Source organism: Grammomys surdaster, unplaced genomic scaffold, assembly GCF_004785775.1.
Source record: "Grammomys surdaster isolate TR1022 unplaced genomic scaffold, NIH_TR_1.0 126086, whole genome shotgun sequence".
NCBI lineage: Eukaryota > Metazoa > Chordata > Mammalia > Rodentia > Muridae > Grammomys > Grammomys surdaster.
The window spans coordinates 2,848,233-2,874,505 of record NW_021620894.1 but is presented as its reverse complement, the minus strand read 5'-3'; the positions used below and the strand labels follow the sequence as shown (position 1 = coordinate 2,874,505).

The following is a 26,273-nucleotide window of genomic DNA, read 5'->3' as shown; positions in this document are numbered from 1 at the left end:
CCTTGCTAAATTAGCTCTCTTTCTGAACCATACATTTGGATCAGGCGTAAGCTCTCATCTGCCGCTCCAACATCATCCCTGCCTGCTTGCTTCCACAGTCCCTGCCATGACGATCGATCACGAACTATCTAGAACTGTAAGCCCCCAATTAAATGCTTTCTTTTGTAAGTTGCTTTGGCTGTTTTTTGCCACAGCAATAGAAAAGTAATAACTTGTCTTCCCTACTTGTCCTGAACATGTTCCTATACGTCTTTCAAATTCAACTGTCTGCCAGGCTGTCCAGAGCTGTAATGAACCACTACAAAGATGCTTTATTCTGTACAAGGAGATTCATAAGTATCATTAGCAGTTCTGCTCCAACTTCAGAGGCTTTGGACTGTCTTTGCTTTGCTGTCCTGACTTACTCAGGCTCAGACAATGACATATAAAGAGAAAAACAGATGCTTCTATTTCTTTTTTTTTAAAATAATTTATTTATTTATTTATTTATTTATTTATGAACATGAAATGCTTTTTTATAGCATGTTTTAGAAGGGGAGGGGGTAAGAGGGGCCAGGTGGTAGAAAAGTACAAAATCTTCTTGGCCTGTGCCTTGAAACATGTCATGGTCTATACGGTACACTGCCTTGAATTATGATCTACCTGCTGTTCTTCAGAAGATATGGTACACTGCTTGAGTTATGGTCTCCCTGCTATTCTTAAGATGATATGGTACACTGCTTTGAGTCTATCTGCAGTTGCTAAGCAGGATCTTGCAGTTGCCAAGCATCAGAGGGATGCTTCTATTTCTAAAACAGCTATAAACTTTTTCCTGGGAAAATTTCACTAAGGTATACGGTGTGTCATTATCCCAAATCCCTTTAAATCCTCCCAAGGTTCCCTAAACACTTCTCCCTCCCAACCCCTCTTTTATGTGTTCCATGTGTAACCCACTGAGTTCTATTAGTGCCACCATCATGTATATGAGTGTGGCATTATCCACTTGGACATAGTACAATGAAATTTCATGACATTCGTTTTGACACAAAGCCTTGCTATATGGTCCAGCCTGTTTTCAAACCTATGATGCTTCTGGCTCAGCCCACTAAATTATGAGATTGTGTGTACACTTGGCTTATACTATCACCTTGACATAATGATTACAAGACTTATATTGGTAGCCTGTCTCTCTCACCCAGATAAATATTTGAAATAAAAAGCATAATAAATGCTTATATTGAGGAGGGTGTTTAAACATTTTGATTTATTATTCTCAGAATATTTATCCTGTAAACTATAAAATAATTCCTGTAAACTATAAAATTTATGTATTTGAGTAGACTGGGACTGTTTTTCACCTACTTCAGCTCTAAACTTGAAATAAGATTTATGAGGCTGAGGAATAAACAGATTTATAATCTTAGACAGTGTAAGGTTTTAAAATTGCTTGGCAGAATATCTACTTTCCTCAAAGATCCTTTGGACTGTCTTTGCTTTGCTGTCCTGACTTACTCAGGCTCAGACAATGACATGTGAAAAGAAAAACAGATGCTTCTGTTTCTAAAGAGTTAGTTTAAAATATACTAAAAGTAATGGAGATTAATTTTAAGACAGAACTACTAAAAATGAAATTTTAGTAATAAAATCATTAGGACAAATAAAATCCCAGGGAACCGACACACCAATAGAAAGTACAAGTAAGACAAGATAATCAGAACTTAAGAGAAGACCTATCATGTAATTTGCTTACCATGACCAAGTGTGCTTCATTCCAAGTACACAAGGATGGATTGACACACATAATTCAATAAAAGTAATATATTGTGTTAATAGTTGCAAGTACAGAAATCATATGATGACCTCTATAGATGACGTAAATGTTACTGACATAGTCCAACATTGAGTGAAACTAGGACAGCTGTCCAACCTTAGATCCAGAAAGCATAAATCCTGCTAATGTGTGTAATATTGTAACCTTTATTAGTAGCCAATCCTTTCTATTTTCCAAACATTCTAGGATTCCCAAACCTTGACCCTTAAATAAAATGGGATAGTGAATGCAAGAAGAGCTTTCTGCTTCCAAGGTAGGGAAAGGGAGTTAGTGATGAGACAGCCTTTCTCTGATTTTCAGAAGTTAGAGGAAGCCTTCCTTAAGAGTGTTAAATAGACACTACGAGTGCACTCTGCCTCACCTAATCTTGCTTTCCTGGTGGATCAGGTAGATAGAGAAGTGGGGTAAACCCTTAATCCTCAATCTCAAATCCACTTCTTGCTAAAATGCTAACTAGTTAATTCCCGCTCATTCTCCTTTCTTAAAATTCCTAGAACAAATACTTTTCCTTATCTAACCCCAAATGATAGGTTTCTCATCTAGCATGGACTTCTGTTGATTTTACTAAATAAACACCTTAGCCAGACTATGGATTTTAGTGTTCACACTACTTCTCTCATAGAAGCAGACTGATGACTAATACAAATTGTCAACTTGAGAGAATCTAGTGTCACCAAAGAGACAAGCAAGTGGACATGGCTATGAGCCATGTGATAGAGTAGGTTAACTGAGGTTAGAAATTCCACCACACATGAGGACATCACTGTTCCATGGGCTGTAGATTTAGACATTAAAAGAACACAGTAAACTGAACACCAGCCTCATCGCTCTCTGCTTTCTGGCGCCATGACTTCTTAACCATGATGAACTATATTTTCTCAAATTGTAAACTTAAATAAACTATGCTCTGCTAAGTTGTTTCTTTTCTGGGATTTGTGCACGTCATCAAGAGAAAAATAACCAGCAAACAACAAGAAACAGGAGACGGCTCAAAAAAGATTGCTCAATATGATATTTGATCATGTCTACATTCAAACTGAGAAAGAATGTCTTTATGAGACAGGATTTTATCTCAGGACAAAATGGAGCATGCATGTGACAGGGGATGAGTATCATCACTATCTGTTTACAAAGGGGTTCATCAGGTAAAGGTGCTTTTTGCCAGGCTTGATGACTTGAGGTCAACCTCTTGTGGGGTAGTGAGAGAAACAACTACTGGAAGTTGTCCTTTGAACTACACGCATGACACGTACCACACACGTGCCCCCACCATACATAAATCCAATATGAATATAATAAGTTGAATTATTTCTTTCTCTTTTATCTTCTTATTCCTACTTTAATTAATCCATCTGAATGCGTTAGATGTTTTAAGGAAAATTGTAATGTCTCCTGGTTACTTGACTTGCTAATCTATAGAGATGAGGTATTACACAGTTTTTGCCCAAATTTAAAGAATGCATTGAAGTCTGGAAAGCATACACTCTTCTCAATTCTTTTCTGGAATTTCAATATTTTACTAATCAAGTTAATTTACTGGCTGTTCACTGGTGTTATGGAGTGTCTCCTTAGTTTTCCCCTCTACCACCCAAATGTATCTTTGTTGTTTATTTCAGTAAGATACATGTACAAATATTGTGGTCCATACCAATTCCATAAACACTAACATCTAAAACACAAATCAGAGATTATTCCAAATACTAGCATGAGCATATAGCTAAATTAGGCAGCTGTAAATTTGAATAAAAGAGATGATACCAGATAGAAAAACCCTCATTCCTCTTAGAATGACTGATTCTAGAGAATGTGTAGACATTAATCATTTCATGGGAATTTGGAGTAAAACATACGAGAGTGAACACAGGGAAGAGAGAGGGTCCCTTCATCAGTATCACACCTTCCCCAGTGCCTGGTTTCTGCGCTCCCCATGTGAGCAAGTCACAACAAATTGAGTTTCTTGCTCTTCTACCTTCCAGAATGATTCCCGGGAGGCCCACTTTGATCTCATTCCAACCAGAACACTGAGGAGATCAACAGGGCCATTATTCTGTAGCAGCTAAGAGAAGGAGAGAAAGCTGAGGCTCACAGAAACCAGAGAGTGGAACTCAGCATGGTGACGCAATCTTGCTAACTGGTTCATGGATAGCATAAAGGTTCCACCTATGAACCTTGAAGCCCATGCTTTCTTCAAACTAGCAAATGAGTGTCCTTGTGATTTATATTCTATCTCCATGCCCTCCTATGGTCACACACATGGCTGTGCAAAGCCTACACATACAGGATCATCTAGATGTCACCTGTTCATAGCAATAGGAGTGACTATTTTGGTTTGGGAGAAGATCTACAACCTTGACAGCTTCAGGGAATTGCGCCCAAACCCACAAACAGCACAAAGTAGGAAGAAGTTCTGCAATCCTAAGAGATAACATTCACAGAGTAGCTTAGATCTTGCATGCTTCTATTTATGCAGCTTTTCTGAATGACTGTATCTAGAAACGGAGAGCATATTGATGGCAAGGAAGGAATGGGGACAGAAGCAACAAAGGCATTGCTATTGAATGAAACATAAGGTCCTGTTGTGGTTCTGGTAGTGTTCAGTGACTTGAATAAACATTTAAAACAGATTTGTTTTTAAGTAAATAGCTAGTAGTAGTCATTTGCATAAGATTAATGTTTTAATTTATTTTAAAAACCATAATCTTTAGCTAACAGTCATAGCTATATGATTTATTTATTTACATAGTTTATTTGTTTATATATAGTTTATATATAGTCATGTAGAGTTTATTTGAAATATACTTGTCAAATTTTCGGGGCATTTATTGGAGGTTAGTACTGAAAACACACATATAAATAACATTATACAGGTAGAACAGTTTATGTGTATATGTATATTCATGCAATACAATTAATGAAAAAAAGATGCATGAATTTGAAGGAGAGTGGGGAAGGACGTATGGTAGGGAAGAAAGGGAAAAATAAATGTAACTATATTAGCATCTGAAAAAAAAAGCTAGAAAAATTTTGTTTTGGAAAACAAAGAAAATCCACCCTGCTAAACACATTTTTCTTTTTCTTCACTTTATGATAATATATAATACTATAAATCTTAAATTTCCATTAACTTCCCTGCATTAGAACATATTGGGCTTTGGTAAGCTAAAAAAGGAGTCAGGATGAGCAAACTTCATGCCAATAAACTTAAAATGTTTTATAGTACTGCAAGGAGTTTTATAGGAGAAGATACTGAAGATAAGGTCATCTTGATTTTTATGACTTGTGATGTGCCCAAATACACATAGCATTGTGCCATTCTCATAAGCCACTGCCATTAGTGTACATGCAGGGCACTGAATTTCGCTTAACTTCAAAGCCTGATGTTCAGAGAAAACCCTGGGGGAGCATAGGCCTTCCAAGTTTTAATCAGGTCCCAAGGATTATCCAAGTCATCAAGGCTCTTGGGTCATATTATCAAGTGGCTCTTTTGATATTAGTAGGTGCTACTAACTAATTTAGGGTTGGAGAAGGTATTCTGGGCAAAACCACATTAGAAATCACAATCTACAGCTCAGGTTCTTAGAGCTGGGAGGAGTGAAGGCTGAAGCAGAAAAAAACAAGCATTGAACAGGTCTCTTTCCCCCCTGCATGGTTATTCCCTAAAGTTAGTTGAAGCTATTGGCCTTGCATGAAAATAGGGCAGAAGAGTTAACTTTTTCCTTTCTTGGTGGGGATGTAAAATGGTGAGTGTTCAATTGTATGTAAGAAGCCCTGCTATTAGAAACCTCATTTAAGGGAGCCAGGGGGCCTTTCATGGGCTTCATCTCCTGTCCTCTGAGACCTTGACTGAGCTGAGGAGGGAGGTAGTCTGTCAAGGCAGAAATGAAGCAGAGAAAGTGGAGCAGAGATTCTGCAGAGCAAGAGAGTGGTCGGTAGCACGCTGAATCAAATGTTTTCCGTGTTTTCATATTCACGCTTGTACATCCTCTCAATGGTGTATGTGTAATGTAGACCAACGCAAGGGCCAAACATGTAGGACCAGAATTCATCTCTTCTATTGGACTAGAATTCATCTATTCTAATGGAGAGTCTGGCCCCCAGTCCCATCACACGTGGGTTTGCTTGTGACAGCTGGGATATTATCTCAATGACCCCATTTTCCCTATTCTCACAGCTATGACCCAAGGAGTGGTCTCAGAAAACAATTCTCCTGTGAAGGAGTTCATCCTGCTGGGCTTGACACAACAGCCAGAGATCCAGCTGCCCCTCTTCTTCCTCTTCTTGGGAATCTATGTGGTCTCTGTGGTGGGGAACCTGGGCTTGATTGTTCTGATTGTGTTGAACCCTCACCTGCACACCCCCATGTACTACTTTCTCTTCAACCTTTCCTTCACAGATCTCTGCTACTCCTCTGTCATCACCCCCAGAATGCTGGTGAATTTTGTGACGCAGAACATCATCTCTCACGCTGAGTGCATGACTCAGCTCTTTTTCTTTGCCTTCTTTGTTATTGATGAATGTTGTATTTTGACAGCAATGGCCTATGACAGATATGCTGCCATCTGTAAGCCCATGCTTTATAAAGTCATCATGTCCCATCAGGTCTGCTTTGTGCTGATGGTGGGTGGGTACACAGTAGGGTTTGTGGGTGCCATAGCCCACACATTGTGTATGCTGAGACTGACTTTCTGTGATGGTAACATCATCAATCACTACATGTGTGACATACCCCCTCTCCTGAAGCTCTCCTGCACAAGCACCTCCATCAATGAGCTGGTGGTTTTCATTGTTGTGGGTGTCAGTATAATAGTTCCCAGTCTCACCGTCTTTGTTTCTTATACCTTGATCCTCTCCAATATCCTCCGCATCCATTCTACAAAGGGCAGGTCCAAAGCCCTCAGCACCTGCAGCTCCCACATGATTGCGGTTTCTCTGTTTTTTGGGTCATCATCATTCATCTACTTTAAGTCTTCTCCTGTTGGGTCCGTGGATCATGATAAGATATCCACAGTGTTTTACACTGTGGTGGTTCCCATGATGAATCCCTTCATCTACAGCTTGAGGAATAAAGATGTTCAAATTGCACTGAGGAAGACTTTGAAGAAAAACTGTTCACTTAAGTAGAAGATGTTTTGATCTGCATAACGAGTCCTAGTATGGACCCATGTTTGATACATAAAGGATAGAAAGAAGAATCCATTATTGCAATAAAATGCAAATGACAAAGAAAACTGTCGCCCAACCATTTACATATTCATTAAATAAATTTCAATTAAGCACAGGAGATTTTGTTTGGGGTGGTTTTCTGGTTTTGAAAAGGGCGGAAGTATGTGGCATGACCCTCTCATTTTGATTTCTGGTTTCTTCTTACTTTATTCTTCAGGGAGGCCAATGATTTTCCTCGGATCCTAGTAAGTTGGAGCAGGCACTTGATAACATCTGGAACAGCCAGGCTAAAACAACTTGGGTTTTTATATCTTGGATGTGAAGACACAAACATAAGTGTTGAGGAAAAATTAGGTCTTCATTGGGAAGAAGTTGAACTACAACTGTTAAGCAGTTATTTGTAGAAGATTCGAGGTTCCCTCTAATTCATTCATACTTTGCATTTTCTCCTTCATTATTTTTATTGTTTCTTTGTCTCAGAATTTTAAGTGGTGCAAATGATGTATTTATAAATTAAGAAGCATAAGTTGAACATTTATCCTAAACTTGGATGATTTTAAAAATAAAAACAATATGGTGAAGAAGGCACTAATTACCTGTGGTCTCCAAAGTCTAATTGGTTACAGTAAGGTAGAGACCAGGCAAGGTCCAGGTGAGCAAGAAAATCCATCAGATGAAGAATAATTAGACAAAGATATATCTGAATATACAGGAGGAGTGCTGTGGCGTCCCCTCTGTAATAGAGATGGTACAGAAACTTACTATGTGTTTACTCTGAATTGCCTGGTCAAGACAGGCTGTGCTGGGGATGGGATGTGCAACCTGAGTTTGCTGACAGACCAGTCAGTAGAGATTTCCAGGGAGACTGAAGAACTGGACATATCATCAGATACAGGAACAATTTCGATGCTTTTGAGTCATGAGAAATACGTGATCGTGACTCTGGTATGGTAGACAAGAGGTAAGCACAGAAGAACTATATGGTGTAGAGAAAAATAATCAGGGGACACAGTTCACACATTTGGGTGTTGAAGGGGAAAATAGTAGTTTGCTTATTATCCTTTGTTTATGGAAGTGCTAAGGACTGAGCTGAAAGATTTTCGTACTAGACAATGTCCTTCTACATCCTGAGATCTTAATAAACGTAGTAAAATTCCAGGTGCTGCTAGGGCTTAGCTCTTCTTTGCTTTTATTTTTTGGTTCAACCACTGAACGTAAGCAGTCCTTGTGTCTGAACTTTCTAAATAGCCAGAATTACATCTTCTTCCCTCTTTCAAAATCCTGTCCGTGTTTATTTATCATCAGTCATGGCTATTTCAGAATCAGTTTTTCATTAAAGCTATGAGGCAACATACTGTATGGAACATAAAATTGCCATGAACCTCAGGAAGGGTGATGTTTCTTTGTTGATTCTGCATTGAAAAGAGATGAGTGAGAGACATATCAACTGAAACAGGAACACAAGGAAGGTGGAAATATCATTAATCCTATGTCTTTGCTTTTTCTATACAAGTGTCTACACTTGGAGAGACCACCAGATCTGGACCTAGGAAGTCTAGATTTGAGTAAAGATCCTAAGAGTTTTATTATTGGTCTTCTCTTAGTATTTGTGCTTTCATAATTAAGTGAAAATTTCCCTTATTTAGTAGTAATTATTTCATAAATGTGCACACAGGGATGTCTTGTAATCCCATTTAACAGGCACTTAGGAAATCCCATTCTAGAGTTGCAAAACATGTCTCTACTCATTGCTCTAAACCCGCAGTCATAATGGATCTCAGGATTAGCAGATACATGACCCTTAATAAAGTCACTTCCAAGTAGAGGTGATCATAGAAATGACATTGTCCCTGAAAGTGGTATGAAAATTTCTAGGGCTATCTTTTAGAATCAGAAGTAAGTTCACAAATGGTTAGTCCACATTGACTCAGTGCAAGTCATACTTAATATGAAAACACAAGCACAAAAGAACATCAATAACAAAGCTCATGGGACTTTGACTCAAATCTAGATTGCATGGGTACAAATCCGGTGGTCTTTCCAAGTGTAGATGCTTGTACCAAGAAAGCAAAAACACACAATGTCTCCAGCTGTCTTGTGTTCTTGTCTTAGTTGACACATCTCTCACTCGTCTTCTCTCATCAGTCATAATTGCTTAATTATGCAAATTCATCCTAGAAACATGTCTTCCCCAGTTAAACCTAAAATTCATGTCATCATCCCAAAGAAAGTTTGAAATTTTTAATTAGTAATTTCCATTTCCCCAAATATCCATTCTAATTAACTGGTTTCTCTGCCTTTTTCTTTCTTAAAGATTTTTTTATGTATATGAGTACACTGTAGCTGTCTTCAGACACACCAGAAGAGGGCATCAGGTCCCATTACAGATTGTTGTGAGCCACCATATGGTTGCTGGGAATTGAACTCAGGACCTCTGGAAGAGCAGTCAGTGCTCTTAACCACTGAGCTATCTCTCCAGTTTCCCTGCCTTTTAATGGTCAGTTTTATGTGCTTTCATGTGGTGAATGAATAGGTCAGACATACCGAGTGTCTAGAATCAGAGCTCTGGTCTAGGACTTGGATTACATCAGCATCTCAACATAGGAGAGTATTTATAGAGAGACCTGTAGGTAGGTGATAAGATAAAATGAAATCTTTAGCCTGGGTCCTGATTTAAACTGACCAGCGATCTTTTCAGGAGAGAAAACAAGAGCTGAGAAGGTTGCCCCATAGATAAATGGGTCGCTGGGCAAGTGTGAGATCCTGAGTTTGAATACCCTAAACCTATGTGAAAATGGACCTTGTAGCAAGCATCCATAGTCTTAGTGGTCCTAGGATGAGATATAACGCTGAGAATCTTTGGATATTCCTGAACCAGTGCCACAGGTAGCACTAAGTAACAAAGAGATCCTGTGTTTAAAAACTTGGAAAGATGAGCAATGCCTCTGGGTGTTTCTGTGTTTGACCTCCACAATTGTGCTGCAGGACATGTGTGTTCACACTCACACATACACACAGCCAACATAATATACATGAACACATGGAAAAATTGAAAGCATTTCTATTAGAATCAGGAACAAGCTAAATATATCCACTCTCTCTACTCCTTTTCAATGTAGCACTTGAAATCTTACCTAGCGCAATAAGACAGCTGCAGGAGATCAAGGAGATACAAACAGAAAAATAAAAAATCAAAATAATTTTATTTGTAGATGGTATGATTTTACACATAAGAAACTAAAAGCTAAAGACTCAATAAAAAAACACAACTGATAGAACACATTCAACAAAATAGTAGAATACAAATTTAATACAAAAACAAATATCCTTCCAATATTCTAACAACAAACATACTGAGAAAGAAGTAAGGGTAATAATCTCGTAAATAATAGCTTCAAAAATAATTTGGAATAGATACAACCAAAGGAGCTAAGTACTTGTGTAAGGAAATGTTACGACACAGCAGAAAGTAATGAAGACTCCAGAAAATGGAAAGACCATGCATGTTCATGGTTTACCACAACTAGTATTATGTAAATAGCCTTCCTACTAAAAGCATTCCACAGCCTCAGTGCAGTGCCATTCAAAATGAGAAATAAACCAATCTTGAATTTTATATGGAAACACGAAGTCACAGAATAGCCAAAGCAACTGTGAATAATAAAAGCAGTGCTGAAAGCGTTATGCTACCTGATTCCAAGTTATTCTGCAAAGGTATAGAACTAAAAGCAGCATGGCACTGGCATAAAAGCAGAACATACATATTGATAAACGTTTGAACTGAGGACCATATATAAATTAACATAACCACAACCACCCCATTTTTGACAGAGGCCAACAATATATATTGCAGGAAAAAAATAAATATCTACCATAAACAAATATTCAAATTGATCTCCATCTCTCATCTGCCACAAAACTCAACTCCAAATAGATTAAGACCCTCAACATAAGAAGATCTGATACTCTGAATTGGAAAGAAGAGAAAGTGGGGATGATATGTGAACTTGGAGGCACCAGAAAGGCCTCTTGGGCTGAGCAGGATTCTAGTAGTCCAGGTCTTAAAACCATTGATTGAGAAACAGAACTTATGAAACGAAAAGGGTTCTGTGTAGTAAAGGGTGCAATCACTTGAGTGATGAGAAGCTTACCAGATGGGAGTAAAATATATCCAATAAACATGCTACATCTAGATATAAAAAGATTTTAAAGCCTAAAGGTAAAAAAATATACTCCAATGATTAGACTAAAAGTAGCCTCATTGGTTCATATATTTGATTGCTTGGCACAACTACTTGGGAAGGATTAGGAGGTATTACACCTGTTAGGAGGAGGTGTCCTGCTGGGGTGGGCTTTGAGGATTCAAAAGTCCACAACATTCTTAGCTTTCTCAGCCTCCTTCTTGTGGGTCAAGATGTAAGCTCACATCCACTGCTTCAGCACCATGCCTGCCTGCTTGCTGCCATGTTCCCCGCCGTGATGGTCATGGACTTACCACTGAAATTTTAAGTCCCCAATAAAAACTTTGTTTTAAAACTTGCCTTGGTCATGGTGTTCCTTCTCAGCAACTGGAAAGTAACTTAGACAAAAACAAATAACCAATGAAGATTAGAGAAAGGAATGAAACAAAGTTCTCAAAAGGTGAAATATAAATGGTTGAGAAATATTTTTAAATGATCAGCATTTTAAACTCTATCACACAGACATAGATTAAAAGCACAGTGAGATTTTATATTAAAGACAAAACCAGTGACAGTAAGTGGTGATATAGATATGAGAAAAGGAACACTTGTTCACTGAGGGAATGAAAACTAGTGCAGATACTATAGCAATCAATATTGGTCTACCATATAATATAGCTATACCATTCTTTGGCATGTACCTAGAAGACTCTCTATCCTAATATAGAGAAATTTCCTTGATCATATTCATATCTATTCACAAATGTCAGCAAATGGATAAAGCACAGATGTCCACCAACTGATGACTGGATAATGAAAATGTGGTAGAGTTATACAAAGGAATATTACTCAGCTGTTAAGAAAATTCCTAGAAATAATCATTCTGAGGCAACCTCTTGTTGCATGTTATTACATATATAGGTCTTTAGACATGTGCATTTAAGTTGGTGTACTTATGGAGGTAGGAGTCACATGATTAGGCTTTGGTGAGTGAGAGGAGGGAACACAGGAAATACAAAGGGGGAAAGGAGAACAATGGAATAAGAAGGACTTGGTGTGGTGGATGATAGGAAGACAAGATAGAAGTAGGGTTGTGAGGAGGAACAGCTAACGTTGAGGACATTTGAGAAAATCATGTGGAAACTTCCCACTTGAAAAGCTTACTAAAGTATGTCACAGAGTGTCCTGGCCAGCAGGGCATTAAACAGGGGTCCAGGGAGATCACCTGAAAGAGAAAGTGGGGAACAGGCCGACGCAAGGACGGCGATCTGTCTATAGTCTGATCAAATTGCCATTTTTACTTTTCACACACAGGTTATATACACAAAAAGGCAGGATGTGGGGAAGGGGATGACCCAAGACTTTGTGTTAGCATGCTTGTATGTCAGGCCTATTGCTGATTTTAGGCCTACGGCTGATTTTAGGCCTTCAGTGTATAAGCAGGGCTGCCCCTGACAACAGACTTATGTAAAAATAGTTTAAATAACCCTGCAATGGTGGAACAATGTTACTCCTAATCATTATAGGCTATGAAACTGCACAGTTCTGGAATGGACTACCAATTTTGATGTTGCCAGTCAGTGGCATACTGTATAACACCAAATATTTCACTTTATTGCCATTTGCTCTTGGCCACTCTCTAGAACTGGATGATGGACCCCTATTGTTGGAAACATCAAATACTTAAGCCATTAAATATAGAGAAATCAGGCTGGTTCTGAGCTGGAAGTCTTGTCTCTACTGGCTGGTTTTTATAATACTGGAAGGTACTACATACACTATTGGAGGAGAAAACTAGTTATTAGTACTAGTTAACTCTGAACTGTGAACTATAGTAACAATTAGTTTTGTGGGATATACCACAACTGGAGCAATAGTGATGGATATTCTAGGAGAAGCCAGTCATTTCCTGGTTTGATTTAGGATCTCTTTCACAAGATGAAACTCGTGTCTGACACTATTATCAGAGCCAAGAACCTGTGTCTGGCTAGGTCATCTGTGGAATATGATATCACTATAATTCTGCCAAATGTACACAATATTAAACTGACTCTTAATAAATTGTCATTATACTCATATATTAGGTCACCCTTCAACTTTCATTATAACAGCTTCTTTCACCAACAGTGATGAACACAGCAACTGATAACTGACCAGCATGTGGACGTTTGGAGACTGCAGATTACTCAGTTCTGAATGGTTCCTCTACATCATACTCTGTCTCCTTCCAAGTCTTTGGGATCATAATGGAAGAAGGAATTGAGACACTGTAAAATACAGAGGTAGGTAGTAGATGGGTCCAACCAATCTGTGTTTTCAGGACACAACGGAACTGCTGTCCTTATGAACTGATAGTGGTCATGTCAACATGCATAAGTCTTATACAAAGTCAAGCCAGAAATATCCCAGCATGGATAATTTGGGGGCGGGGGTGAAGTTCTGCCCTAGCAGAGGAGCTATTTGAAATTTCTGGCTCCTGGGGAAGAGAGTCATTTTTCTTTAAGACTTTGGCTCCTGAGAGACTACATATTCTGGTAGACGGCTGTGCAATCATACACATACTGGATGAGCTGAATGTCTTAAATGAGGAAAAGAAAACACACGAAATATGGAAGGTTAATGATGGGAGGCTTGATAAAGAATTGTAGTAAACTTGATTTAAAGACAATAAACAAATGAAACTACTTAAAGCTTTAAAAGTAAAAACATAAAATGGTACAATTTTAAGTTGAAAAATATTGCGGTGACAAAAAATCTTACACAAAAATATACAACTTCAATATGGCCATTTTTTATTATTGTAGCAAGTATATGATAGTAAATATACTATAAATGCCAAAAAAAAGAGAGCCAAACAGAACTGAACCAAACAATACCCAAAGAATGATGAATGTGGAAATAGGAGTTGTAGGGACGAAGGATGCGTTGTAGATGGGGAAGAAGATCAGAGGAAGGGGTTCATATGAAACAACTACAGTACATGAACAAAATCAACTTAAACATATATGATGACTGAGACGGTGGGAGAAGTCTGGAGACGATCCTTGGTGGATAAAAGTGTTTACCAATCCAAACGATCACCACTCAGAATAAAGCATTTGAAGAGCCTGGGATGTTGGTCCTGCCTCTGCTACTTACGTAGTATTGATCAAGCTCTAACTGCCGTGAGAACCTGAGATTCTCATATGTCAAATATCAGTTAATGACTCTGAGTGTTTGATGACCAGATGACTTGTTCAAAACAAAACAGAGTGAAAATATTCAGTTCACGTGCTTTATTAATGGTTATTAAAATTAAAAAATATTGTTTCTTTCATTTTTTTTTCTTTTTAAAAATAAAACTTTAAAAGACTGTCAAGCAAGCCATGCAGGAGGAACGATGAACGGCTTTAGAACTCGTGGGAAGAGAATCATAGGTTAGCACAGTCACAACGGAGGCACCTTGGTTAAGGCATGGCCCTGAGGACTGAGTGTCCTGAGGACTTCATGCTGTTATGGAGTTCTGCTCTGTTTGCTGCCCTCACTTCCCTCTTAATCTAAGAATTGTAGGAAAACTCTCCTAAGGGGGATCCCAGACCCTTACTGGGCAGTATCTCTGGCACTTACAACAATGGTGCTCTACCTCTTTCAGGCATTGCTGCTGGAGCAGATTAATGATTCAGTCACAGCCCTAGGAAAGAACTTAGAGACATAGCTTGTCATCCATGACCGCCGTCCTTAGAAAGCATTCGGAAAAATAAAATTGTTAGTGAAGCTAGGTTAAGATTATTTTGCTACTGTCTTTGATGTAGAAACTCTTAGGGAACAATTTAAAGTTCAGAAAGTCACACTCTTAATAATTAAGCTAGTTGGCTTTTTTTTTTTATGGTCAGAGAACAAGAACAATGGCAGCACTGGCTGACGTGACTCTCCCTGAGGCTGGACTGGTGATAATTGATTTCTTATACCTATTTTTGTCCTCTGCTTCCTGATATGATTTAATAAGAATTGTTGACGAGTAAATATGTACTCTGAGGATTTAAAGTAGGTACAACTGATTTTTTATGTAAAAGTTTAGATTTGTGATTCTTTTTAAGATTCTTACAAGGCTGAGTAATACTCCATTGTGTAAATATACCACATTTTAATAGAGTATTACTCAGCTATTAAAAACAATGAATTCGAGAGGTTCCTAGGTAAATGGATGGAACTAGAAATTATCATCCTGAGTGAGGTAAGCCAATCACAGAAGAACACACATGGTATTCACTCACTGATTATTGGACATTAGCTCAGAACCTTGAAATGCCCAAGATGCAACTCACAGGCCACATGAAGCCCATAAAGAAGGAAGACCAAGTGGGGGTGATTCTGTCCTTCTTAGAAGGAGCAACAAAATATTCAAGGGAGCAAATATGGAGACAAAGTGAGGGACAGAAACTGAAGGAGGGGCCGTCTGAAGACCTTTCCACCTGAGTATCCATCCCATGTGCAGTCACCAAAGGTAGATGCTGATGTGGAAGTCAGGAAGTGCATGCTGATAAGAGCCTGATATGGATGTCTCCTAAGAGGTCTTCAAGAGTCTGACATATTCAGAGGCAGATGCTCACAACTAGCCATTGAACTGATCATGGGGTTCTCAATAGAGGAGTTAGAGTGAAGACTGAAGGAGCTGAAAGGATTTGCGGCACCATGAGGAGAGCAACAATACCAACCAACCAGAGTTCCCAGGGTCTAAACCACCAGCCTGGGAGCACTTAGCGGGGGATCCAGGGCTTCAGCTGAATATGTAAGAGTGGAGGGCCCTGCTGGGCATAGGTGGAAGAAGAGAACCTTGACCTCATGAAGGCTGGATGCCCCAGGGGGTGGGAAGTTTGAGGGTGGGGAGGTGGGAGTGGGGGAGTAGATAGAGGTTACATCTACAGAGAAGAAGGAGGAGGGGTGAGGGGATTGGGGGTTCCGGGGTGGGTGGGGGATGGGGTAAGGGGACAACATAGGAATTGTAAATAAAACATCCAATAAAAAAAAGGAAAAAGAAAAAAAAGATTCTTACAAGGCTACTTAAAAGATAAATAGTAAAATAATTAATCCTTTCTTTGTAACTGCACCCTGCTGCTTGCCAGTAAGAGGAACTGGCTGAGAAACTACCTCGCTTACATGTTGTTAACCTATAACAGGTTGCTTAGTTGTGCGTTTTCATATGTGGGTTCTTTGGAATAATTTGCTTTCTTTAGCTGTACTATGTAATGTCATTTCTTGTAAAGGTGTTGGGGGACATACTATTTTTTTTCATAGCCATTCACTAGAAGAAAACTAAAATATAACCACATTGCAGTTTTATACTGCTTGAAAGATTTTGTTGGAATATATAAGCCATAGGAAAAAGAATAAAGTCATTAGAACATTGTTTCTTCCATCCGTCAACTACGTGTATGTCTGTACATATGTAAAGTTTGTGTGAAAGTATGTTGGACATTCTTTCTTCCACTCATCAACTATGTGTACATATGTATATATGCATATACGTGTACATCTGTAAATGTGTAAAATTTGTGTGAGAATGTGTTGAAACTCTGTTCTAGCCATCAAATTTGTATGTATGTATATATGTAAAGCTTGTGTAGGTATGTGTTGGAGCTCCATCTACCAACTGTATGTATTTATGTATATGTGTATATGTGTATATGTATATCTGTATATATGTGCATATATGTATATGTATGTATATATGTATATATGTTTATATATATGTACATATTGTGTATATATGTATATATGTATATATGTATGTATATATGCATATATATGTATGAAACGCTTAAAGCCTGCTTGTTGGCACTTTCTTCTATCCACCCACCAAGCATATGTATATATGTGAAATGCTTGGACCTGCTTGTTGGAGCTTTGTTCCAGCCATCCACCTTGTGAATATGTGCATGTCTGTCGGTCCATTTGCCTATATGTTATTTGTATGTGTAAAGTTGCTGGAGCTTGTCTTTGCTTCAACCATTCTGTGCATGTGAGTAAATGTTTGATCCCCCCCTTTTTCTTCTCTAACTAATGGCTGCCATAGGCAGCAGCTCACATTGGTATACGGACCGACCTCAGTCAGTGGCTCTCAGCACTGACCCCCACTGGCTGCCTGCCTTGGTTAACCTTGAGATATCAAAGCTGATCTTGGCAAAAAACCCCTATATTTTGTTTTATGAATTGCATATTTAGTCTTCTCTTTTGAGTTAATGTTTAATGATATTGGATCTTTAAGAATCTGTTTAATTAAATAAATCTGTTCATGTAAATTCAGTCTAATATGAATTGCTTTTTTTGGTTGATTCATTTAATGTTAACATTAAAGAAATGTATGAAGTTAAAGTATCAACGTTAATAATTGTGACATGTATATTCCTGGAAAACCACAACCACATTTAAGATGTATCAGCAGAGTAACTAACCTTAATGCATGTCTAAGATTTAAATTTTATTTTAACCTATCTCTAAAAAAAATAATAAAAATGCGCACACCTAGATTTTAAAACAAATAAAATTTGAAAGTTATTCCACAGGCTGGGAAGGCATTGGATATAACACAGTGGGTGAGTGGTTAATTCAAAGGCAAATCAAGGACAGTATGTTTGGAAATTAAAATATAAACAACAGCGACAACAAAAGATCCCCAATATTGGTTAAAAGTAAGCAGAGGTTTAAATATCTGCACATCTGCAGACTATCCCTCTGTCTTTGGAATCACCAAAGCAAAAATGCAAGTGCGAGAACGGAAACAATTTTTAAAGCTTGCATGTATTAAAATTTCTCAAAGTTGAACGGCATAAGCTCAACAGCCGCCAAACTTAGTTATTCACCACCAGAAGAATGGATGATGAAAACCTGCCACATACATAAAATGGAACACTATTCAACCCTAAGGAAGAATGGAATAACAACATTATCTCCAAGGGAATCTCCTTCCATTACAAGGTGCTAGAAAAATCTTGCGTTTGACTACAGCATTATACATTTTAATAATATACCTGTTAAAATGCGACCTCATTATAGCTTCTTTACAGTCTGTGCTTTTCTTTTTACTATGTTTTGGGTGTATTTTAATTTAGATGGAAAATATTAGTAATGAGGACATGAATTAGAACGGACATAAGTGCAGACTGGATGTAAATTTGACCCGAATTCTATGTGAAAGAATATTCTTAAAGAAATGATATTTTATTTAGTCACAATGCTGCCAGCCAAGAGCAGGAACTCAGTCACTTCTAGATCCTCCCATTATTTAAAGTATAGCTTGAAAACAATGACCACGTATTTATCATTGGAGGCAGTGGCTGCTACTCAGTTACTAGCATCATAATTTCTTTCATATGCTCTGCCTTCTAGAGTATTGCAAAATTCTGAATATGAGCTATTTAATGTGAAAGAGAAAATCAATTTTCCTTCCCAGCAATGTTATTTAGCTTCCTTTTCATGTCTTGGGATAGCCAAATGTTAAGAATATTTAGCCACTCTCACAGGAAAACCTTTCCAGTAAATCGTCCTAGGAAATATTTTCTCTTGTAAGTTTGTGTTTGCTATTGTTATATTGCCTGTTCATTGGAAAGACGTTCTGATATCATTAAGCATTGGTCACTTACTGGCTGTGTTGTAGGGAGGCAGGTTAAATGATTATTTTAAACAGTTATCTTCCTTTTATCTAGTCTTTTAAATAGTTTTTATTAATACAAATTAGTTCTCTAACCCTCTTTTACATTCAAAATTTAATTATAGTTACAGTAGCACGATTAATTAATTCCATGCTTCCTTAATATAATAATAAACACAAGGTACAAAAATTTGATAGAAAAATTGTATTAAATAATTCTCATTTCCTAAACTATTGGAAAACCAATATTGTTATTTGGCGAGCTTGCTATGAAGAATGTATTTGCGTTTTGTTTCATTTGTACATGCTATTTGTACATATATACAGGATGGAATATATATTTTATTAACCTAAATGTTTTCTCAAGTAGTGTTCTTTTTTGCAACACTTAACATATAAAAGTTCTTACAGTTCTTACAATCTTGATATGTACCCAAAATATGTAATAATTCAAGACAAGGTATCTGTCAACACAGTTATAACAGCTTATAATAAGCCTATGGCATGAGCCATTTATAGAGGAAGAGAAGAACTCAAGAGATGGAAAGATTCTTTCTGGGTAGACAAGTATAAAAGTGTTAAGGCAGAAGATGAAAGGTAAAACTTCATAACTGGCGCTGTGAGATTAGTTTTCTATAAATCATTGTTGCATTTCCAGGAAGCAATTGTTTAAGAGGACCGAGGAAGGTGTTTGATCCAGGGCTTGTTTTGGCACTGCCTTCACTCTGTATTCAGTCTGTGTCGTAGCCTGCTTTGGTGGGAATGATGAAATTGTTCTTGTTACATTAACGCTACAGTTGTATCAGTAACTGGCAGATGCTGGAGTAAGAGAGAATACAATTGCTACTCGTTAACTGCATTGTGTCTGTTGTCACGTTTCCTATAAACTGCCCGTTTCCAGGAGCTTTAGATTAAGATACTATATTTGTAGAGGAGTAGCCACAATTCAAAGACTAGGAAATCTTGACTATAAAATCTACAATGGTTTTAGACTTCTATGTACTTCCTAAATAATGAGGGGCAGGTTTGATTATCTGTAAGGTACTGTCACATAACAGAAATGTGTGATCTTTGAAACCATCTAAAGCATGAAGTTTTAGCTTCAGCTATTAAATTTGCAGTCTTGAGGGAGGTTTTTTTTTATTTTTTAATTTTTACTTGTTCCAGTGTAGGTCATAGTTTCCCCATCTTCAGGTATAATGTTCATTGAAATATACTGATATAGCTAATATAGTCATCACACTACCTTGAGGAAATGTATTTGACAGTGGATAATAATGTATTATTTAGGGTTTTCTGGGAGAAGATAACAGATAGAATGAATACATATTAAATTGGGTTTTATTAGATTGGCTTCCATGGTACGTTTTTTTGTACTTCAACGATGGCTAACTCACACTGGGAAGGTGAAGAATTCTGTAGATGCTTAGTTCATGAGGCCAGAGTTCTCATCAGTCTTAATCTAACTCTAGTTCTGGAAGATTCTTAAAGAGCTACTGATCTCCAGCCTACTTTAGAAACTTGAAAAGCCAAGTTCTAATATTAGCAAAGGAATATAGCATTGGCAGCAACAGAGTAGATGAGCTTGCTAGCAAACGTAAAGGCAAGGAGGCAAAAATCAATGCTTCCAGTCTTTTCTCTATGTCCTTTCATCTGGGATGCCATCGGAAAGGTAATGGTTAAGAATGGATCTTTCTACTTTATGTAATTTGGTCAATAAATCCCCCAAAGTTGTGCCTGTCAGCTTGTGGGTTAATTGACTCCATATCCAGTCAAGTTGATGGCCAAGATTATCCATCATAGTTACTACTTTCATTCTAATGTATATTCAGTTATTTTCCTTCATAAATAGGCCTATAATAGCATCTTTGAATTTCCAAGACTTTCTTCATCCATTGAAACACATTTACCCTTTTATGTTTATTGTATTGTGTTAGTTTATTAACTTGTCATATCACAAGTTATTTTCCTTTGCTATAGGACATAATCTAAGGAGTGGTTTGCTTGAGATTATTCATACAGAATAACAGAACAATTAAAGTGATAAAGTGCAGTGGGCATAACATGTTTGGCTTTACTTTCAAGGAACATTTATCTAAAGGTTAGGATAAGTCTCTCATCCTGGAAGACATCAGAGTCCCTCCCACCGTATCGCAAACTACTTTAAGCAGAATAGTGATGGATTTGTCACTTCATTATCTAGAAAATTCTGTTCTTATGGTTGTTCACCAACATAAATAGCAAATATATAATAGCCAGTTATCTCATTCAGACCTCCCAAAATTCTATATGGAAATTATTTTAAACGTTTTTTTTCTTAAACTGTCGCTATAGGTATAAGATTTTACAAAATGTTGTATTTATTGACTAGGGAATTCAGAGTTTGGGATCTGAATGTGTCTCAGCCCCATGTTTGTTAACTCTTCCTGTGAGTATAGGTTTAGGTATCATTACCTGGAATGGGAAAATATAAGGTCTCAACTTTCTAAGTGATGTCAGAGAAGCCACATTGATAACTGGAGTTTTAAGTTTATCATAATAAAACTTAGTCTCTTCTCTTTAACCAGATGATAAGTGGCAATAATTTGGACCATGTATTTTTGCTTTAAGAATTCATAATGGACATATAGTGAATACAATTACTTCACAAAAAATATTAAAACAAGTATTTCAACAGTATTTTTTTCATACCCCTGAGCTTAAGTGTAGAATATACTAGAAAAGTCGCCTCTCTTGTCTGCATTTTGTGGATGAAGTGTTTGTTATGGAGATACAGAAGCAGACGAAAGAGAAGAACATGTGGCCCAGTTGACACTCAGTACTTTCCTCCTCAAAGTAGGATCTGAGTGGTGGTCATCCTGGCAGGCAAGATACACAGATACAGTTTCAGATTAGGGGGCTGGGCTGCTTGCTGGAGACTCTCGGGAGCTACACACCAACCGTCTCAGAGCCCGCTTGACTTCCTTGTTTCTTAGGGTATAGATGAAAGGATTGAGCATCGGAGTGACTATTGTATAGAAGACGGCTGGTGCTCCCGCTCCTGAGCCAGTGGAGCTAGGCTGTAGGTAGATGCAGACCGGGGGCATGTAGTACAGGAATACCACTGTGAGATGCGCTGTGCATGTGGAGAAGGCTCGCTGCCGCCCCTCCGCGGTGCGAATGCGCAGCACCGCAGCCACAATGAAGACATAGGAGATGACGATGAGAATGAGGCAGCCTGCAGCCACCACACCAATGTTTGCAAGCATGACCAGCTCGTTGATGGTGGTGTCCTCACAGGCCAGCTTCAGTACTGGAGGGATGTCACAGAAGAAGTAAGCAATATGCTGCAGTCCACAGTACTGCAGGTGGAAGGTTAGGGAAGTGTGAATCGCAGAGTGCATAGCACCTATGGCCCATGTGCTCCCAGCCAGCCCTGCACACACCCGCTTGTTCATAACCACTGGGTAGTGCAGGGGCTGACAGATAGCTAGGTACCGGTCATAGGCCATGACTGTGTATAAAAAGCACTCAGTGCTAGCCAGGAAGTGGAAGCTATAAAGTTGTAGGGCACAGCCCTGGAAGGAAATCACCTTTCCATCCAAGGTCAGCAGGCCTGCCATGACCTTGGGCACTGTGACTGTAGACAGACATGCATCAAGGAAGGAGAGGTGGCCCAGGAAGTGGTACATAGGGGAGCGGAGATGAGGGTCAGAGCCCACAGTAAGGAGAATGAGGAGATTGCCACTCACAGTGATGCTGTAGATGAGGAGAAAAAGGAGGAAGAAGAGGCCAGGGTGCTCGGCCGTGTACATCAGACCCTCCAGGAAGAAGTTGCTCACCAAAGACTGGTTAAGATACTGTATCTTCTCAACCATCTTCTCATTCTCTGCTCAATAAAGCTGACTGTAGGAGAATAAAGAGCTATCCTTTTCCTTCAAACGTATTTATTGTTTGGTGCATCCCATCTGGGCCTTGTCTCACAAGGTAAAAAATTAACAGGTTCAATTCAACTTTCTTCTACACTTGTGTTTCCAGAACGCTCCTTGCAAAACTGAAGTTCTGAAGGCACGACCTGAAGTCTTGGATACATAATGGACTGTAAGGATTGTCTGTAGAAATACGGTTTCTAAATTAATTATGTAAACACAGTGTAGATTCTGGTGTTGTTGAGAAAACGATTTTGGCATATTCTTCAGAGTGGCGACACTCCTGCTTCCTCTTTTCCTCTGCTGTGCTTTACATGCACTCAGCACACTTAATTGCTATTTACCATTTGGGAATTGCATCCATCTCTGGACTTGCCTAGAACCAGAGGGCTATTACATCAGCCAGGAATAGATCCTCCCACCCATTTCTCATCAGAGGGACATCTTTGGGATTTAAGCTACCCACAACCCTCAAGAGTATGACGATGAAGCCCCCCCAGAGGACAGACTATGTAATTATCCCAACTATTTGTTGAATAGAATTTATGTTCTCTCTACCACACTTTTCTTACACTTTTGGGAGTTTGTTTTCCCTTATCTTTCTTGGTGTTCCTTTCTACTAGTTCAGAACTGAAATTTCAGAGTTCTCTTTGATACAAATCTTGTACACTAGATTCTGCATTATGTGAATATCTCTTTCCATGACTCACCTACAGTGTCTTCAGTTCCCACACATTTTTCCTAAGGTTAATTGTGGGTTGGAATCCTATGTGATATCTCTTACTTCCTAATGATCCAACAATTACATACTGTCTGTCTCAGCTTTCTGAAAATACCCTGTCTGTGACCCTTTACTGTTGGTGCATTGTTCTGTGACATTCAAAAATACTGATGTGTCTTTCCCATCAGAAAGATATCTTCTGCAGTCCTTCTATCCAGATGTGCTCCTTGGCTTAATTTTTTTTCTGCTGTAATTTTTCTCCATTGTAATTGTGGCATTTTCCTTTTAAATGAACAGAACAGTTTCAACATTCATTTATTCTGCAGGATAAATATGAAATTTTAATTTCCCAGAGATCCACTGATATACATTTTTCTTCATACTGATTTAGAAATTCCTGAAACCTAATGGAAAATAAAACTTTCCCATAATGCTTTGCCTTGGGTGGTTTGATTCATCCATGTTAGTGTCATGTTTTCTTAAGAAGAACACAGGGATAGAGTTTTACACCTTCCCTACTCCCTGACAGTTTGGAAATAGAACCATGGAAATAAGGAACTGCAGTTTTGGGATTTTTAAGAACTTCTGTTTGAAGTCCCCTGTTGACCCTTTATCAGCTGAATGAAACAGATGGTGACAGTTGATGTCTCTGTTGCTTTTCCTTTCCTTGAGTTTAAAATATAGATATTATCAGTATTATTAAATTCTTTGGATACCATGTAACATAGGACCTTAAATTCTTTATATCTCATATTCATCCAAGACTTGATAATTGTTTTTATGTTTCTGATAAAAAGCTATAAAGCCTCTGCTTGGCCAAGCTCAGAAAAGTGATCTCTATTTCTGGAGTGCTCTGACACCAGTGTTGGATAGGCTTCTGGACTTCAGTTTTATTTACATGTTTTGGGTAACTATGAATGATGCTTCAAACACTGGAATTTAGATTTTCTTGTTCCACAATCACTGGAATGAGTATGACTAAAATTAAGATCAAGAGCCAGCACGATGACCCAAAGAATAAAGGTGCCTGTTGGCTAATCTGACAACTTGAATTTGATTGCCAGGAGCCATATGGTAGAAAGTGAGATGAATTCCTGCTCAAGTTGTCCTCTGACCTCTAAACATAAACCATGGCACACATGTTCCCTCCGTGTACTTATACACAAAACAAGTAAATAAATGAATGCAATGAAAATTTAGAAAATCAGATAAAGAGTAACAAGTATATTAGATATGAAGAAATTGAAATACACACACACACACACACACACACACACACACACACAAAATGGGACTGCGATATGGACAACCAGGTATGTAAAACTGCCTGGCTCTTTCTTAGTTAAAAATGATTTAATCTACTGAAGTCAACATTTTTTTCTCTCCTTGGAATCTCTACAGGTTAAATGAAACTTATGTTCCTGCAAACTCTTTCAGGAAAATGCTTGTGGTAGTTTTTTTTTTTTTTGTAACCGTCAAATCCTAGAAACAAGTTTGTTGCACATCAAGCGGTGAATGAATAGACACAACATGTATCATAGCTAAATATTAACAGAACATAAAATTATTGGAGTACCTAAAATATAGCCAGAAATAAATCCTATATACCATGATTCCATGCTTATGACTATGCTGAAATAAACAGTTTATAACAAAAGAAAATAGGGAAGCGGATGCCTGAAATGAAGATATTAGTATAAGAAGCCATAAATGTCTTTCTCAAGTTGTAGAAATATTCTACCACTCAGTTGTGGCAATAGCTTGATAATATGTTGATGTACTAGCAATCATTGAATTGTCCCTGGTAAGCAGAGTGATTTTATTAGTTACAAATAATACTCAGGCAGCTCTTTAGAAGGCAATAGAGAAATCTAGAAAAATTTGCTTAAGAAATCTAGGAAAATCATTGCTCAAGATGGTAATAAACCACTTAATATTTTCTACTTTAAAACATATTTAATGTAAATTATTAAATCATATGAACCAAATAAAGTAAAAAAAGAACTCACCTTTATATTGACCCAACTTCTTTAAATGTTTATGACTCCCAAGTAGATTTTGTGATGAAAAGATAAAAATTGGGTGGTTTTGTTCATTATTATCCCTGAAAGTGCTACCCTGTTTTTTTTTTTTTTTTTAAAAAAAAAACAACCCAAATCATAAATGATGTTAGTGTATTGTGTTTATAGTCATATGTTCAATGTTTTGGGGAAGACATGTTTCGACATTAATCTTGTCAAATTCTCCTACACACTGGTTCAGATTCTATAAATAACTGCCTACTAATACACATTTATTCAAATATTCAATGATATCACTAGGTCTGTGTGATAAAATTAATGTCAGCTTTTTACCTGAACCAGTTGACATTTTCCAGTTTTTCTGTACTTACTTATGTCCTCACACAATGTTACTGTTTTATGTCCTGGACACCTCTCATGTTATCACTGTTACAACCCTAGTCTCAATGGCACCTCAAAAGTTCTTTTGATGGCAACTACACAGGAGAAAAGAGTCCTAAGAGCAGGTCAAGAGTCAGAGACACACTCGTTCCCAGATGAGGGCTTTTGTCTTGTCTACTGTAGCTTGTTTTTATCGTGTTTGGTTGCTGTCTTCTGAAGGGAGATAAAATGGGAGTGGGTATGGGGAAGCGGGAAGTTGAGGATGGACCTGAGATAAGTGGACAGAGGAAAACTGTGGTTGGATATATTGTATGAGAGAAGATTCCATGTTAAGTAAATTTTTTTTTTTAAATTGGAGACACCGTCATAAAACAAAGGTGGAAATTCTAGGTATACTCTACTTGCGGCTAGGGGCTTTTATTTCTAAGTCTTTTCTCTGTGCAAATAGGAAATACATGTAT

At 37.9% G+C, this 26,273-nt stretch overlaps 2 protein-coding genes across 2 annotated transcripts; one reads left to right on the top strand and one right to left on the bottom strand.

The window, feature by feature from the left end:
- Nucleotides 1–5,339: 5,339 nt before the first annotated feature.
- LOC114611251 (olfactory receptor 8B3-like) lies at nt 5,340–6,931 on the top strand. The gene is made up of 2 exons (XM_028755895.1): nt 5,340–5,438; nt 5,982–6,931. The coding sequence occupies exon 2, from the start codon at nt 5,984–5,986 to the stop codon at nt 6,929–6,931; it is 948 nt and encodes a 315-aa protein (XP_028611728.1). The 5' UTR covers nt 5,340–5,438; nt 5,982–5,983.
- Nucleotides 6,932–21,672: 14,741 nt separating this feature from the next.
- Nucleotides 21,673–22,638, bottom strand: LOC114611257 (olfactory receptor 10S1). The gene has a single exon (XM_028755908.1). It carries the CDS (start codon nt 22,636–22,638, stop codon nt 21,673–21,675), a length of 966 nt encoding a protein of 321 aa, XP_028611741.1.
- Between the last annotated feature and the right edge of the window lie 3,635 nt (nt 22,639–26,273).

Excerpts from the sequence above, each read along its gene's own strand:
- LOC114611251 (XM_028755895.1), top strand. The coding sequence starts at position 5,984 with ATGACCCAAGGAGTGGTCTCAGAAAACAATTCTCCTGTGAAGGAGTTC.
- LOC114611257 (XM_028755908.1), bottom strand. The coding sequence starts at position 22,638 with ATGGTTGAGAAGATACAGTATCTTAACCAGTCTTTGGTGAGCAACTTC.